At 44.2% G+C, this 17,167-nt stretch overlaps 1 protein-coding gene across 5 annotated transcripts in view; it reads right to left on the bottom strand.

The window, feature by feature from the left end:
* The window catches only part of LOC114787823 (diacylglycerol kinase delta), a 67,912-nt gene extending 51,424 nt beyond the window's left edge, over positions 1 to 16,488 (bottom strand). Inside the window, exons 1-2 of one of the 5 annotated variants that reach the window (XM_028975723.1) lie at positions 8,777 to 8,871; positions 4,531 to 4,761 (exon numbers count right to left, since the gene is read on the bottom strand). In XM_028975723.1, coding sequence (XP_028831556.1) covers positions 4,531 to 4,710 — 180 coding nt within the window. In that variant the 5' untranslated portion in view covers positions 4,711 to 4,761; positions 8,777 to 8,871. Of the gene's footprint in view, positions 1 to 4,530; positions 4,762 to 5,213; positions 5,423 to 8,776; positions 8,872 to 16,455 lie in introns of those variants that run through there. The other 4 variants (XM_028975716.1, XM_028975737.1, XM_028975743.1 and 1 more) reach the window with 4 other exon arrangements.
* Between the last annotated feature and the right edge of the window lie 679 nt (positions 16,489 to 17,167).

Below are 17,167 nucleotides of genomic sequence, written 5' to 3'. Positions count from 1 at the left end.
TCAGTCCCAGGCTGATTAAAGATAGCGCTTGTCTGACAAATGTAATCAATTATAAATGCTTTATGACTACGATGTCTCAAAAAAGTAGCAGGAAGTTACTGCTGGAGGGTAGACTGGGTCATGTCCTCTGTACGTTTGTGCCAGCGAAGAAAAGGGAAGCTGCCATTCAAAGCATGGCAGAGGCCTGGTGTCCTGAAACTGCATGTCAACTAATACCCGCACTCAGGGGCATGGCTGATTGAGAATAAGTCTGACAGCTACGCATGCTTCCCTTGCCTGGCAGAGTGACAGACACGCGCACACACACACACACACACACACACACACACACACACACAAGTGCCCCACTGGACCTACAGAGGCACATTTTGACAACCAGTAGAATACACACACTCATATATTTATCTGCATTCCTCCTCTCTTCCTCTTTTTCTGTGGTCCATTGCCTGCCCTCATCTTAATGCGTTGTCAAAGCAATGATGGACGGTGCTGGTATAATTGGATTTTCAAGTTCAGCCTAGAGATAGAAAGGGCAAATAGAGAGAGAGAGCACACACACACCCTTCCCAGCAAACCCCTGTGTCAAGTTCCCCTTATGGAGACTCTAAGGCTCCATGGGGACAGAAAGTCAATAGAAAGCAGGTTTGGCCAAGCTGTGTAACAAACAACAGACACAGCGGGAGTGTGGTCTGCCTCTTTGTCTAATTACTCCCCGGCCATCAAAACCCACCAACATGCTGGATAAGTGCCTATAGTTTCATTGCTTAAAAAAACATTCTAGAAGAGGATGCACAGGGAAACATCTGTAAACATATAAAAGTATAAGGATGCTAGAGTTTAAGTGTTTTCGTTTATTCTCTTCCTCTCTCACTCTCTTACTGTATTGACTCTTATATATTGAAAAACCCTTCTGCTTTAAAGAAAGCTTTCTTGCATGTAAAAGGAGACGTGGCTTAAATGACCCCACTAAAAACCATGACTGATTTACACCTAATGCCTATTACACTTCCTCTGGCACCTAATCACAGATGTGAATGGGTTCTAATCACCCTCATCTGCCACTCGTTGGGTGATTAGAACCCTTCATAATGTTGAGTGTGTGTGCCTCACTCTTTCACCCACGTGGCATTACAAGCAGATAGAACCAATTTCTGGGAAAGAATTTGAATTCTGGGAAAGAAGAACCTTGCTTTCTGAGACTTTTTGCTAATGGCTTTGAACTGCTAATGGCTTTGAATTTTTCACACCTCATTTTTCATGAATTAACTGCTTAATCACAATTGAATTTGACAACCATTTTGTGTTTTTAATGGGAAAATATTTCCAAGTATATTTTGGGGCAATGGTTGCCTAGCAGCTAAGGAAGTGGACCCGAGATCAAAAGGTTACAGGTTCAAACCATGAACCGACAAGGTGAGGTCCCCTTAAGCAAGGTACCACCCCCACACACTGGTTCCCCGAGCACCTTTCATGGCTGCCCACTGCTGCCTCAGGAGTTGGGTTAAAAGCAGAGGACACATTTCACTGGGTGCACTGGTTGCTGTGTCACACGTGACAATCACACTTTCACTTTCATTGTGATGCTAGGATGCCCACCAGGTGTTCTTCTCACCAGGTGGCACCTATCACTGTCGGTGTAATAAACAGGTGTATGTTACATTTGTGGATTTAATCACTCCCCTGTCGGTCTTTGACCGTATGTTTCTGCCCATCGTGCCGTGTTTATTTAGAACTTTTAAATCACCCTCTTTCAACATTTGTGGGTTTGTGCCTCGTTCACCCCATATGCAGTCTGACCCTAGAAGTATATACAAAACGACATATTTCATAACTACGGTGCATTGTGTTATACTCAGGCCTACTTATCTTAAATGACTGGATATTAATAAGCCAAACTAAATTATTATTACACTCTATAGAACAAAAAAATTCATAACATGAATTTCATAATTATCTGGTTAGAGAGGCATTTATTTATTTTAGATAACGCATTTCGTTTTTTCATTTAGCCCGTAGGTTCATTCATTTAGAATTGAGTTTAGCACTGAGAATTATTATTTTTATTTTTTTTGCTTTGTGTCATCACCCATGGGAAAAAAAGCATTGAGAAATGACCTTAAGATCTTGCCTTGCTTGTTCTTGTCCTTCATCTCATTTCGTTACATAGATGGATATGTTCACAAGGCGAATCCTATTTTAAAATTCATGTTTTTCCTCATTCGTAGCCTGGGAAGACACCTCTCACACTACTGCTTAAGGTCACCTGTCAGCCTCATTTCTTTTTCTTGTAAGCGGCTTATTAATGCAAGAATAGCAACTTTGCCTTATGTCTGGCTTCTGAAAGAATGACAGAAAAAAACAAGAAGCTGAAAAGAACAAGGTTGTCTGAGATGCTGAGATATTGCATAACCCTGACCTCCATCAGATGGGAGAGGGGAGAGAAAAGGGCGATTAATAAAGAAAGAACACCGACACACTACACTGACAAATGAGCCCCGAGTGGCAACCTGTTACTCGATACATTGGGTCGAACACACATACACACAAACAAGCATTGGGCTAATCTCTCTCACACACACACACACACACACAACAACAGGGTCTGATGTGATTTGGATTTTGCATTTATACATTTGTGGGGGAACAATCTCCACCAAGATATAAATACCTGAAATGTTTGACAGTTTGCTGGTCTCCGCTAGACAACCTGCTTAAAAATGTACTAGTCATCTAGAACATCAGTTCTTGGCTGGTGAGGTATTGTGTTGTGTGTTCATTACTATGAAGCCGGGATATTGATTAATTTAATCAAGTTTAATTGACATCACACTTTGTAAACATTTGGCGAAGGCCTTTAAATAGCATGCTAATGCACACAGGAAATCGTTAATGAGCCACAGGAGGAGGAGGAGAGGGAGGAAGAAGATTAGCACCTCTCCTGTGTTTGTTCACTGGCATAATCATAAACCATTACACACCTCACACAACAGCCTTCAGAGCAAAAACCCGTCTCAAAACGAGGACAAGCTCCAGGACGGGCAGAGCGGAGGGATTCTCCCATATCGGTCCAAATCCCGCCACCACTGATCAGGTTAATCTGGGTCACATGACCAGAGGTAAAACACTTGGCCAGCCTCCCGGAGTCTCCAGCTGTCGGTGACATCCCCTCCGGAGCAGCTGGGCTGGTCCGGGTCCCGGTCTAGCCGAGGTGCTGAGGGCTGAAGAGCCTTCTGCGGGTAATGATGACTGATGGCTGAGGGTAATTCCGACCCAGCACAATTAATTACTGACGCAGCAGGAGACAAAACCAATAAAACACAAAACTGTCGACTGGAGCGCAGATGACACTCCTCATTATTAAAATGTTCTGATGCTCAATTGTGTTCATTTAAAAAACAGAGTCGCTTTAACCGTTTCTTTGTCAGATACCATATTTACTTTAACAGTCTTAAACACGCACTCCACACATTCAAAGCAGGGGGGGCGAGGGAAGGGTGAATTTAGGCCACTGAGATGAAAATAGCTGCAGCAAGCAGGGAATATGTGTCAGGTTCACACAGTGAAATTGGGTTCTTGAACATTTAAAAAAAAGAAAAATGTAGCTCGCGTGTAGGCTGACCTCGTAGACGTCCTCAAACATCTACAGTCACGGGCCGTTTCTCCACACGAGAAGTCAGTTTCTCACCTGGGTAGAGGCCGGTCCACCTCCTAAAATACCCAGCAGTCCTGGGTTTGTAAAGTTCGGCAGCAGCTGGGCCAATGGATGTACCTACAAGCTGGGGATTTCTAATAAAAAGGCCAGCGAGTGTAGCTGGCTTGTTACACAACTCCTCAGGAACGCTGACTCCTCTCAGGTGAGAAATGCACAGAAATCCTGTGTGGGTGGAAGAACATGCAGCAGTCTGCAGAAAAAAAAAACTGGGACTCTGGATGCGATTTACCTCCCATCCGAGAAAAACAGGACACAGAAGAAAAAGCACGCACACTCCAGAAAAAAAACACTAATGGGCACCATCGCACAAATCAATTAATTTCTCATCAGAGGCTTTAAATCAATGGGCCCTTCCCACACCACAACACACGTCATTCATTACAGCAGAATAAAACATGCTGTGAAATGGGAGACAACTGGGGACAGGATGTGATCAGTGACCCCCAATCAGGTTACGTGAGCCGCAATCTCTGTAACGCAGTCCACCACTGTGTTCCATATAAAGGGATACACCCCAGAAATAAGCAGTGAAACTAACCAGCGAATCGTGCACTAAATAGTAAAAACACAAAGTATAAATGTAACTGGCTGAGCTGCTGCTTTAGTTTTGGATCAGTAACCATCTGGTAATAGGTTACAGTAAACTTGTTGTAAGCTGGCAGCACTTGTTGAATTTTGATTAATATTAGGACCATGAAATGGGTGAACATCCCACAATGCACCATTCCTCAGCACTTGTCCAGCGATAAACTGGAGAAAGGGGCGATCGGACCCGTTCCTGGAAGGAAAAAGAGGAGGCGAGGCCCTCTCCAGCTCACCTTTGCTCGGATCTGACCGGAAGTGGACACCTTCCTGATGAGTTTGTGCGACGTCCCCTCCTGCTCCCCGTCGCTGTCCGACGACTCGTCCCCGGCCTCGGCGTGGCCCAGTCGGTCAGACTCGTGAGAGGACAGGGACTCTCGGACGTAGAGGACGTTAGGGTTCAACTTGGAAGCCATTGCCCGTGTTGTAGGAGGGGACGGAGGTGAACAAAAAAACCCCACTCTATTCTAAAATAATAATACAAAAAAAAAAAGAAGAGAAGGCGTTGATAAAGCGGTGCTCCCCGGTTCAAGGTAATTCCTCTGCGGCGGCTACTTCCTCTTTTACACGTGTCTACAGAAACATTTTTATCGTTTTTTTTTTTTTTTATTACACTGGTATAAAAAAGCGCGTGCCCGTCGCTGTTTACATCGCGGCCACCACGCAGGACGCGGACATGTCATGTACATGTGTGACAGGACCGACCGTCCCCGGCGCCTCCAGCCCGCTGCTACCTGTTACTGAGGAAATACAGAACGGCGCCGTTTTTCTCGCCGCTTTGGTGACTCAGCACCTGCTCGCCGTTGCCGAGTCACGCTTTTCGCATCCAGGCCACAACTTAACGCGGGGCTGCCCGCCGCGTTCACGCGTTCATTCGCCCATTGGGAAATTGGGGACCCGCGGAACGGCTGCTATTCACCTCGGCTGCGGCTCCAGGTCACGGTCCTCCCCCCGGTCGCCGTTCGGTCTCCGCCGCCTCGCGACTGGACGCTGTCGAGTCTCCGGCGATCGCGCAGACACGCTCGTGCATAGCATCGGACCGGATCTGGATCGAACGGGAGGGGTGGCGCGCGCGCGCGCGGACGCGCGCCTCTGAGCGTGGACTGATATGAGAGGTATGGACTGTACATGGTCATACTCAAACTGCAAAAACACACCGCTCAAAGACCGTTAGATAGAACGATAAAGTTGCTTTCCCGCTTAGGAAGAATTTACAATTAGGCCTAGGCTACACGTTATTAACATTTACAAGTTATGTGAAGAATTTGGAATACAAAATAACTAGTTCACTTGTTAGCACGTTGAATTCAGAGTGCCCACATCATTTTGACTACTTTAGAACGTAAATATCTAGATAAATCCCAAGGACGTGTCAAGCAGGAGTCCAGAGGTTGCTACAGCACCCCCTGCTGGTTGATAGGGGACATGCCGCTATTATTCATTCATTAAGTGATTTAATTCACGGACCTGTACGGATTTATGGGTTAAGGACAGGCACACGAGTGTTACAAACAGGCATAGCACAAAAATAGTCTCACATTTTTAGTTTCACACGTGTGGCACAAAGCACCACTGGCGGATCACTGAATGAGTATATTTGGAACTTCATTGGTCGTCATACATCAACTGCTCGTTTTGTACATACTACACTGGTTAAGCCTGGTAAATACACAGAACCACTACAGAAGAAATTATATTAAAAATATGTGTAACTGTGTGCGTGTTCTGAGGTAAACAAACAAAGTACAAAAAGGAGGCACACTTAAAATCTGAGCTGATAAACGCATGACAGTAAAGGTTAAAAGTATTAAAAGTAATTCTATCACCATAATATAACACTACTCTGTCCCCTGTCACTGCACAGCCTACAATTACCATTAGATTGCATATTAATAATATTTTGGTGGTTAATGTTCTGCTCACTCATTGTCCATTTCTGCTTATTCTGTGGCTGCCAGAGCCCATCCTGGGAGATAATGGGGCAGGGAAGGGACTTGACCAAGGTGGGGCAACATCCCACCACAGGGTTCATGCTCTCACCAACACATCTCATAAATCCGGCTTCACAACAGCCAGTACAAACATTCAATGTGTAATTTGTATGTTCTTGATATCATAATAGCGCACCACTATCAAACATATTCCTGTGGCCATTTATACAAAGCATAGATTGTGTAGGAGAGATGCCACGATCATTTGAAGGATCTGTGTATGTTTGTCTGAAAAAGGGAATTAAATCAAAAACCACAGAATCTCAGAAACCCACTACCTCCCGCCTCGTCGTGTTTTTTTTTTTTTTTTTTTGCTCCCACACTTTCCAGTTCTCCAACGCACAGTGGATAACCAGAGGAAGTATGTCTGTCTCAAAAGGTTTCACACCCACTTCACATCCCCCGCAGAGAGACCAGCTGAACCAGTTCAATGTATACGCGTTGCATAATGGCGTTTATATACTGTAATCAGCAAGTAAGATAAATGCATCTCACTGTAGCTTAATAGTAATCGCCATTAAACAAAATCTAGGCTGTTGTTGCTTGGCATAGAATATAATTCTTGTGTAATTGAATCGAATATAACTGATTTGAATATATATATATATAGAATTGAATATAACAAATAATATAGACTTACATAAAGGATATAATAGGCCTACTTCTACATACAGCGCCGCTTTTACGCTGAATACACTGTAGGCGCTCAGTACACTGTAGGCACTGTAGCTCATTGCTGCCATCCAGCGGAACTGCTGGTCACTGCAGTGTAAGTCTAACCCGTATTGCTTCACTAGTTTTAATCAGTGTTCACTTATTCTGTTTTTGCTTGCTTTCAGCTTGTCTGGACATGTCTATGTTTCACGTGGATTGGGCTTTGATTACAACCAGCGAGCAGATCAGTAGATCATGAAATACTGAGGCAATCTCTGTAGCACCAGACAGTCTGTGGTGGTGACTGAGTGAATCCACAAATTCATCAGTGCACACGTTTGCCCATAATTATATAATACATAAATGTATTGCACTAAATGTATTTCATCGTTAACAAGCTGAGAAAACAACTCTTTTGTCATCCATAGGTGCAAGCTCGATCTAAGCACCTTTTTAGATTTAAAAAAAGCAGTAATAACCAAATACGGCTTCAGGCACATTCTCTGCACGCTTGGCACGGCACGTCAGCGCCCCTTGTGGTTCACGTGACCGCCGCCCACGCGCTCGGCGCCCAGCATCCACTGCAGAGGCAGGAGTGGGCTGGTGCATCTTTTGAGCCACGCTGCAAACCGGGGCCACGTCAGCACTCCCACTGAGTAAATCACGACTAGGTTAAAGTTAGCGAACGGGTTGGTCAAACAGTTGACCTTTTTTGACCAATAAATCAGCTATGCCTCCGGATCACCAAACGGAACTAGATAAAACCATCCTGTGAGGGATGCTTTTGCACAATTTATGGGTGGTGTTTATTTCACCCTTAAGCAGAGGCGAGGCTGTTTCTCACTGTTCCACAGTTCAGAGTCGGAACAAGAGCTTTCTTCGAAAACGCTAATTGTTAGGCACTCTCAATATTTCAGTTTTTGTACATTTATTGCGGATTCTGTAACATATATCTAGGCTGCAATGATCACACATGAACATATCTGTATCTATAAATGTCTATAAAACGAAGTATGCAGGATGAGGCTTGGTTCTCAAACTGTGGTACTCAGCCTTTATCTAGTGGTACATCAGGTAGTGTATGTTTAAATACATTGTAATATTCTTTTTTATAACGTCAATGTAGTACTGTTAATATCCTCACATTTTCTGCATGTTTGACTGAAGTAATGAGAGTAAATAATGTTCATATTAGGGACCAAATTCAGAAGGGGAGAGGGAGAAGACTGAACAATTTTCCAGTGAAATATGTCTCAAGGTTAAGGCTAAATTTATTATCTCAGAGAGACAAATTGTTATACAGCCATAAGAGAAAACTTTCCAGTCAACTGTGTACAGTACACATTTTCCAGGTGTTCCTCAAGCATCTACCTACTACTGATCAGTCAACACATTTATGGATGTGTTAATTTTAGGGTTTCTAAGTGTGATAAGCTGCGCACATTGTCCCAGTACATTTTACATTCTTGAATCATCCCATATCAACAGGAAGCAATGTACATTACTTTCTGCGACATTGGCTGAAGTTTTTTGCTGCATTGACATATGGACTTTCTTTAACAGGACCACTGGTGAGCCCAACATGTGCATTTTATTTTGGACATTGGTCCGTTGGTCTCACCAACTAGCAACTACATGGAGTGCAGATAAGATATGTTTTACTATATTACCTGCAGTGCGCCCACAAAATCTATGCATGAAACATTATGGTCTACTCAGCTCAGTTCTTTCATTAGCACAGCATAGTAATGCAAAGCTAAATCAACCCTACATTTCAGTCCTTCATTCTTACTTACAATCCCTTTTTGAAGATGTAGTGAAATCTAAAGCAACTCACTTGCTTTCAGGAATCCTTTAATCCACATCTGGGTCATGGGTGCTGTTTTTTTAAGCTAAAGAACCTGGAGTAAACTCCATGTCAACACCATGAACAGTGCAGGAGTAAGGTCACAGTTATACCCGCTGAAGCACCGTGTGGCAACTTCCTTTGAAAGAAAAGGAAGCGCACAGTGACTCAACAAAATGTGTCCTCTGCTTTTAACCCATCACCCTTGGTAAACAGTGGGCAGCCATGACAGACGCCTGGGGAGCAGTGTGTGGGTACAGTACTTTGCTCAGTGGCACCTCAGTGGCATCTTGGCAGTTCGGGGATTCTAACCGGCAACCTTATGATTATGGGGCCAATTCCTTACCCGCTAGGCCCCCACTGCCCATTTTGAATTATTCTTTAGATTAGCCTCTATGGAGTGGTACAGTGTCCAATCAATAATGGTATTATTCATGGTTCACAGTTATGGTTTTATGGATCAGCCGGTTGATAACTTAGTTCAATGAGTGCTGAACTTCAACCAGCCTAAAGAAAACATAGTCTTTATTGTTCACAGTTCCAAATGAATGTGTCAGCTCCTTCTGAAAGACATGATGGCAGTTGACAGAGTGGCCACATCTGCCCTTTTCTCCATCTCAGTCTCGTCCTACATTTCCTGTCAAAGTTTGTCAAGTGCCCCCTCCCCTCACTTTTTTATGTATCCACAAAACCATTGTCTCTCAGCCTCAGCTTCATCTGTTCCCATAATACAGCATTGTCTATTTTTGATCTCCCCTGCGCAGCCCTTTGCCATCATTGTCACGGCAAAGTTGAATGTGACAAGACATGCCATTGTTGTTCAGTGCTGATCTGGGTTAAAGCATGTCCAATGCTGTCAGCAGCCGAAACCCTCCAACTGCAGATGCCAGTTTTCTATGATGGACCCCCCTCGGGTGTGTAGACCTACTTGTGCAGCTGATGAAAGTCTTAGCCAGTGATCAGCTCTGATTTAGTCTGAAGATCACCGACATCACCGCTGTCTCAACAGATGTCCAAACCAATACAACATGGTCGACTAGCTTGTAATTAAGAACTAATCTCTTCACCCCAAATTATTTCCTCTAGTCTTATCCATCTATACATTGTAGCAAGAACAACTACGACTATTTCTGTTGATGTCCAGAATGGCTGGAGTTCGGCCCATGGGAGCTGATCGTGCCCTGGCTCAAGGACTTCCGGTGGGATGACACGGACGACGACTAGATTTGGTGGGCGGTCGGAGCTGGGATGGCTCCGCCCATCACGCCCATCCGTGACCATCGAGAGGTCTGTTGGGACCCAAGTGACTTCTGGTGGTGTGAGGATGACGAGAGAGCTGTACAGTGAGGAGGAAGACAGCAATGCGGAGTTAGCTGGTGGAAGATGGTGACAGGAAGTCACCAACTAGCAACTGCACTGCCGGGACTGCCTCGCGGGGAATCCGCCTCTCCAGTTCTGGTCGTGGACACGCCTACCCTCTACCCCGACGTTCCCCAGCAGAACAGCAGCTCATCACCAGCACCCAGCTGCAGAGAATTTACACCACCCTCCTCGCCACACACCCACCACCATCTCCAAAGCTCCCAGCCCCCTGTGGGAAGTGCCCAGGGTGCCCGGACCCTTCTCAGGAACAGCAGGGATATGCCAACCCTTCTTAACATCCTGTGGTGTGTACTTTGCTACTCTTGCCTCGCTCACAGATGCAGACAGAATAAATACTATACTCTTGCGTCTGACTAGGTCAGCGTGGGGTGGGGCGCAGCCTTGTGGCAACAAGGAGAGACAGACAGAATGGGTTACCAGGACTTCCTTGAGCTACTGAGGGTGGAGATTGATCGGCCAGATCAAACCCTGCCCCACCACCACCATATCAGAACCAGCCAGGATCAAGAGCAGGAAGACCCCACAGTGTAGGACGCAGCACTGGTGGGTGGCGAGAGGGTCACGCTTCCCATGTTCCTGGCTGCACCTTCTGAGGAGGTCCCGGAGAGCCCAGAGAGGGAGCCAGAAGACCCTCTCTTTTGTTTGGTGGGTTTGGTGTCTGTTTGTTTTTCCCCATTCTCCCCTCATTGCCTTCACCAGTTGGCGACCAAGCAGCAGAGCAGAACCCCAGTGAGGACCCGACAGTGCCAGTACAGGGCAAGGTGGACGAACCCCAAAATACCCCTTTGTCCAGACAGGGGGGTGCCCCCCCAATTAAAATTTTTTTTTTTTAGGGAGGGGATGCGGTACTGGTTGGGGCCTCTGGCACCAGGGACGTCCAGCAGGAGGGGTTGCACGTGCCCAGAAGGCACCACCCTGGGGTGCAGTAAACGGTCGGAGGAGGGTCCGGGACCGCCTCCATGCGCAGTGCAGGGAGGGGAGCTGGTCACACTGCCAGCAGTGATGTGCAGCAAGAGGGGCTGCAGGTGCCCAGAAGGCACCACCTCCCTGCTCAGGGCAGGGAAGGACGCAAGATGCATCAGAGGGGACGTGTGGAGACAGGGCTCGCAAGTACCCAGAAGGTTTGGCACTGAAATTTGTGTGCAGGTTGGAGGGACCAAGGCCGCCATGCGGGATGACATCTGGGAGCCAGCCAGAGAGTCCGGGTCCTCCGGTGGGATGACACAGCAAGACAGGAGCCCTGTGGTTGCTGCTCTGTCACATTTGGGTGCAGCTGGAGACGCACCTGGCACCAATCTTCATGACAGCAGGGTGGTTATAAGGAATTTCTGAGCAGCCATTCAGGACTGCAACATTTTTATGTGGACCCTGTTACTTACCTTATGTCTGTTTTCGGTTCCGGGCAATCGGCACACGCCTGCAGGTTAGTTTTTGTTCTCCCCTTTGTTTCAACTGTTTTTGGGCCTCATGCCGTTTTCCTTGTGTGTTAATAAATCTTGTTTCCCAGTATGTCCCGCCTCTGAAATGGAACAGTAGAATTTCTTGGCCACCCCATGGACTTGCTCTCCATGACCAATTCCTTCTGTGCACTGCTCTAGGGGTATGATTCATTTTTCAGGTGCCATTGGTCCCATGTTCAAATTCGGGAGGAGACCTTTTCTAGTCATTGGTGGGCTTGTGTCCAGTACGAGTTCTCACCCTGGGATGGCAAATGACCCTGATCTAAATGACCTTGATCTAGTCTAATTCCAAATCATCAGAGAGGATCCCTCTCTGAATTGACCACTTTTTCCTCTGTACGGTTTTTGAGAAAGTTTTCAGAAATGGTCATTTAGGGTTACGTTAGAGCCCCATTTTGGGCTGTTCAAGAAATGTTGTTGTGTTATTAGGGTGTAAACTATCCAACATTAATGATTGCTGGACTGTCTGGAATGGTGGTACTGGAGCAATGACATGCTGCAAATAAACAAAAACTGTATCAAATCCAGCGTGACAGATAAGAAGTGCACTGTGAGTTCAGAGGCCAGAAATTGGTGTTTCTTTTAGGTTGCATCCATGAAGAAGGCCAAGAGTCGTACAGAGGACATTTATAAATAACATAGGAGACAATTGGACCCATAGACACACACACAGACACAAAATGCTCATGTCACCTCCCAGGCTGCAAAAGAGGTCACAGAGATAAATGTAGTCTCTTTCATAATGTGATGAGAAAACATCACACATCTGTCTTTTCCATGGGTTGGGGTTATATTATAAAAATCTTGCCTAATCACTTAGAAAGTGAGCATTGACTCACTTATGGATGCCCGTACTAGGGTTGTAATAATCTTTTAATATATGCATTAATTGATGAGCAGTGCTCCAGATTACATTCCACAAGAGTGGCCCAATACACGGAGGGCAGGGACTCACTCATTGCTGTATGTCTAATGCCATGTACAGGAAATGCACCAGTGATTTGTCAAGAGAAGTCCGAATCTTGTCTATTATACTTACCATTCAAATAATTATTTTAGTTCTTGTGTCTTCCAATTATTTATGTTGGTTTAATGTTGATATGGTACATTATTACTGTAAGAATATTGTTATTAAAGCTGCACAACTGAAATGTCCATAAGGAACACAATCCCCAACCAACTGTTTCAAATTTTTCATTTGTTCTTCCTCCTTTGTAAACCTCATAAAATCCCATATCCATGGTGGGCATCGTTAGACATCAACAAACATGATCTCTGCATGGTCAGGCTCTGCAAGCTAAACACCAATATTGCCAGTTCTTTAATTAAAGCATTCCAATGGGCATTCTAGTGCATGTAACATTTTTAAAATGACCCATGTCTTAATTAACTTCTAGATATAACCTGTAGTGTGTGGTATGTTTCAGGCTAATGTGATGTTAGTGACCGTTATGAAGTGCTTTTCCTAATTCTAATAAAGTATGTTGTGGAAGGCCACAGAGGAGGCTACTGCAGTAATCTAATCTATAGCTAATAAAAGCATGGATTTGAATGTCAGCAGAGGAAAATACACACTGGGTGGGTAGCATGAGGTCTGCTGCAGTTCTTGCCCCAGGATAAAGATAACATTCACATCACATCATGGATACTTTGAAAATTGAGTGCATATTCCCATGATATCCAGAAAATAAAAAGAAGCAGCATGAATCATGGCTCACCATCAAAATGTCAGGTTTTGTAGCAAAGTGTGGCTAATGAAAGTAGTAATCATCATTTAAAGTGACTTCCTGTAAGGTCTGCAGAGATAACAAATGACCTTTTCATAGAATGAGGCTCAATTAATTGGCATATCCCATCTGTTTACCAATCACCGGTACCCCTTGAGATTCTGGGCCTGTACCAGGCCTACTGAATTTCATGATATTTGGTAACTTATAGTGCACTGTTTATAAAAAAAATACCACATGGTGGCATGGCAGTTAGTGATGTCCCCTCACACCTCCAGGCTGTCAGTTTGAATCAGGTTGGACACGGTGCGGGTGGATTTTGCATGCTCTTCCTGTGTTGCGCTGGTTTCCTCCAGGTTCTCCATTTTCCTCCTATCATCCAATGTCACGTGTGAGTGTGTGAGTGATTGATGTATGTGTGTGTGTGTGTGTGTGTGTGTGTGTGTGTGTGTGTGTGCACCACAGGGTGGGCTCTGGCATCCACTATGGTAATGAGCACTGGTGAAGGATGGAATCACTAGATGGAAGTGGTGATGGAAAGTGTGTGAGTGATGGAGTATAAAATTACAGTGATATGGCTTATCGTGGTCAAAAGTATTGAGAATGACAAAAATACTGTTTTTCACAAAGTTTGCTGCTTCTGATTTTATTATGGCAATTTGCATATACTTTCGAGTGTAATGAAGAGTGATCAGATGAATTGCAATGTCCCTTCTTGCCATGACAATGAACTTAATCCCCCACCAAAAAACAGTTCCACTGCATTTCAGCCGTGCCACAAAAGGACCTGCTGAGATCATTTCAGTGACCCTCTTGCCAGGACTGTGTCCTTAAGACGATTCAGCTGTGGAATCGGGGTGCCATCAGTGCAGAGCATGCTCAGGAATGGCAGCAAGCAGGTGTGAGTGCATCTGCACATACAGTGTGGTGAAAACTTTCAATAGGTGGTCTAGTGTCAAGAAGGGCAGCAAAGAAGTCACTTCTCTCCAAGAAAAACATCAAGGACAGACTCATATTCTGCAAAACGTGCAGGGATTAGACTGCTGAAGATAAATGGGGTGAAGTCATTTTCTGTGATGAAGCCCCATTGTTTGAGTCATCTGGAAAAATTATTGTCCAGAGAAGAAAAGGTGAGCGCTACCATCAGTCCTATCTCATGCCAACAGTAAAGCATCCTGAGACCATTCATGTTTTGGGAAGCTTCTCATCCAAGAGAGTGGGCTCTCTCACAACTTTGCCTAGGAACACAGCCATGAATAAAGACTGGAACCAAAACATTCTCTGACAGCAACTTCTCCCAACTGTCCAAGAACAGTTTGGTGAAGAACTTGGTGCTCCAGCATGATGGAGTACGGTACCTGTGAGGCAGGAACGTCCATGTCCTGTCTACACTGTGCGCTTCCACCACAAAAAAAACACCAGGTGTAGTGAAGGAAAAAAGGTGCACGTTTATTTACAGTGCGGGAAGTGCTCAAAAATTCAGACAAAAAAATACTGTAGAAAAACACAAACTAAAACTGGCCATTATAGGTATCAATAAATACATATGTACTAAAGATACAGATTCACAACAAGCTGTTACACTAATGCTCCTCAATCCCTGAACCATCAACCTGACCTTGACCCACATGAAGACCTTGACCCAAAAGCAGGCGGTCATAATCAGGTCAGCTCTAGAGTTCTAAATTTCAAGATAACGTTCACAATTTACCATTTCATAAGACATAGGACATGACTGAAATCATACAAAGAGTGGATAACAATAAGCAAATGAATAAATGAAACTGGTAACCTACAGCATTTATCAGATGCCCATATCCAGAGCGAATTACAATCAGTAGTTACAGGCACAGTCCCCCCCTGGAGCAGCTCAGGGTTACTACACAATGGTAGTAAGTGGGATCTTCTGGTTCATAGGCGAGTGTGTTACCCACTAGGCTACTACTATGTGTAGTCATTATAGGTGATGTGTCGTCAGCACCCGTGAAGAAAACAGACATAAGCCCATAATACATTGAGAACATGCACCATACAGTTAAAAAATGCCCACACTTTTTACCGTGCCGTAAGGCCAAGGTGAGAACTATGCAGATTGGGGAACAATACATTGAGATGTTGGGTCCATGGCCAGGAAACTCCTCGGACCTTAACCCAATTGAGAACTTGTGATCAACCTTCAAGAGGCAGGTGGACAAACAAAAACCCACAAATTCTGACAAATTCCAAGCACTGATTATGAAGGAATGGGTTGCCATTATGAAGGGTTGTTGGGATTTAGCCCAGAAGTTGATTGACAGCATGATTGAATTGCAGAGGACTTGAAAAAAGGGCCAACATTGCAAATATTGACTCTTTGCATAAACTTGATGTAATTGTCAATAAAAGCCTTTGAAACTCATAAAATGCTTGTAATTATACTTCAATCCACCACAGAAACAACTGACAAAAAGCAGCAAACTTTGTGAAAACCTGTATTTGTGTATTTCTCAAAACTTTTGGCCATGACTAATTTATCTAAAGTTGGGTACATGCCACTTAAATAAATATTAGACAGTGCCGATAGACTGATACCGTGACAATTATTGGCACCTCTTGTGATGAGTAAGAATTGTAAAAACTATTGAAAATCAAAACTTTCCAAAAAACTCCCAAATGAATATTTGAGAAAAATAGCTACACTTTGAACAATATTTTGTCTACTAGGCACTGCTCCCATTTTGTTAAAATATTTTTGTCATGTTTTAATATATCTCACAAGCCACTCAGTACAAGAAAAACAGGATAAAGGAGCTTGGACTAAAGTGACCTCATTTACAAATTTAGCAGCAGATCAAGGAGGAGCTTATATTTGGCCCTTGTCCTACACTTATTATGTCAAGTAATGTTGGAAAAGCAGGATATGCTCTAAGTAACACGTACTATTGCTTTCCCTGTATAACATAAATATACAGGAAATAAAATAAATCATACACACCTCCTTCAGTATTGGTCTAACCGCCCAAACACTGGCAAACTGGCTGCTCAACGTTAGCAAAGGAATTTTCTACTAATGATCTTCTAAAGTCTAATACAAACAGAAATCTGCTGCATGACTTCTTACCTGCTCTCGAGACCACATCACACCACTGCCCAGCAAAAGCTTCACTGGCTTCCAGCACCCACAACGGATTCAAAGTCCTTCTCATCACCCACAAAGCCGCACATAATCAGACCCCCTCCTAACGTACTGGTCTGCTCTGTAACCACATGCCTTCCTGTCTCTGCTCGACTGACGCTTAACTCCTTTCAGATCATGACAGAGCTTTCTCTGTCTGGACCTAGGGCTATGGAGATTTCTCTAAACCCCCCCCCCCCCCCCCCCCCCTCTCCGGAACCCACCTGGTCAAAAAAAGCTCACCTCGTCCCGATTACATTCAGTTCATAGTTACGTGAGGTTACATTTTAGAATTATTTCACATTATTGATGATGAAATTTACGAATATCTTCAACAAAACTATTTGACATGATTAAGATGAGACAAGATGTAAATGCTGGTCATGTCACAAACTATAACGAAATATATCTTATAATAATGTTGACTATTACTGTTAATAAAAACGAGTCTAAATATAGTTTACAAAATGTAAGCTGTACTAAAATATTGTTGATGAGACGTTATTTTTTCTTGTTTAATCACATTATTATATTGTGGTTTTGATGATGATGATGCCACTTCCGCAAATACGCAGTCAGGCCAATAATTAGATTTCAAGGTACTTGCAATGGTTTAGCAGATGGTTGGGAGAAAATGACAACGCAATCTTTCGACATG

The sequence above is a fragment of the Denticeps clupeoides genome, chromosome 1 (genome assembly GCF_900700375.1).
Source record: "Denticeps clupeoides chromosome 1, fDenClu1.1, whole genome shotgun sequence".
NCBI classification, from domain to species: domain Eukaryota; kingdom Metazoa; phylum Chordata; class Actinopteri; order Clupeiformes; family Denticipitidae; genus Denticeps; species Denticeps clupeoides.
This window is presented reverse-complemented; position numbering and strand designations above follow the sequence as displayed.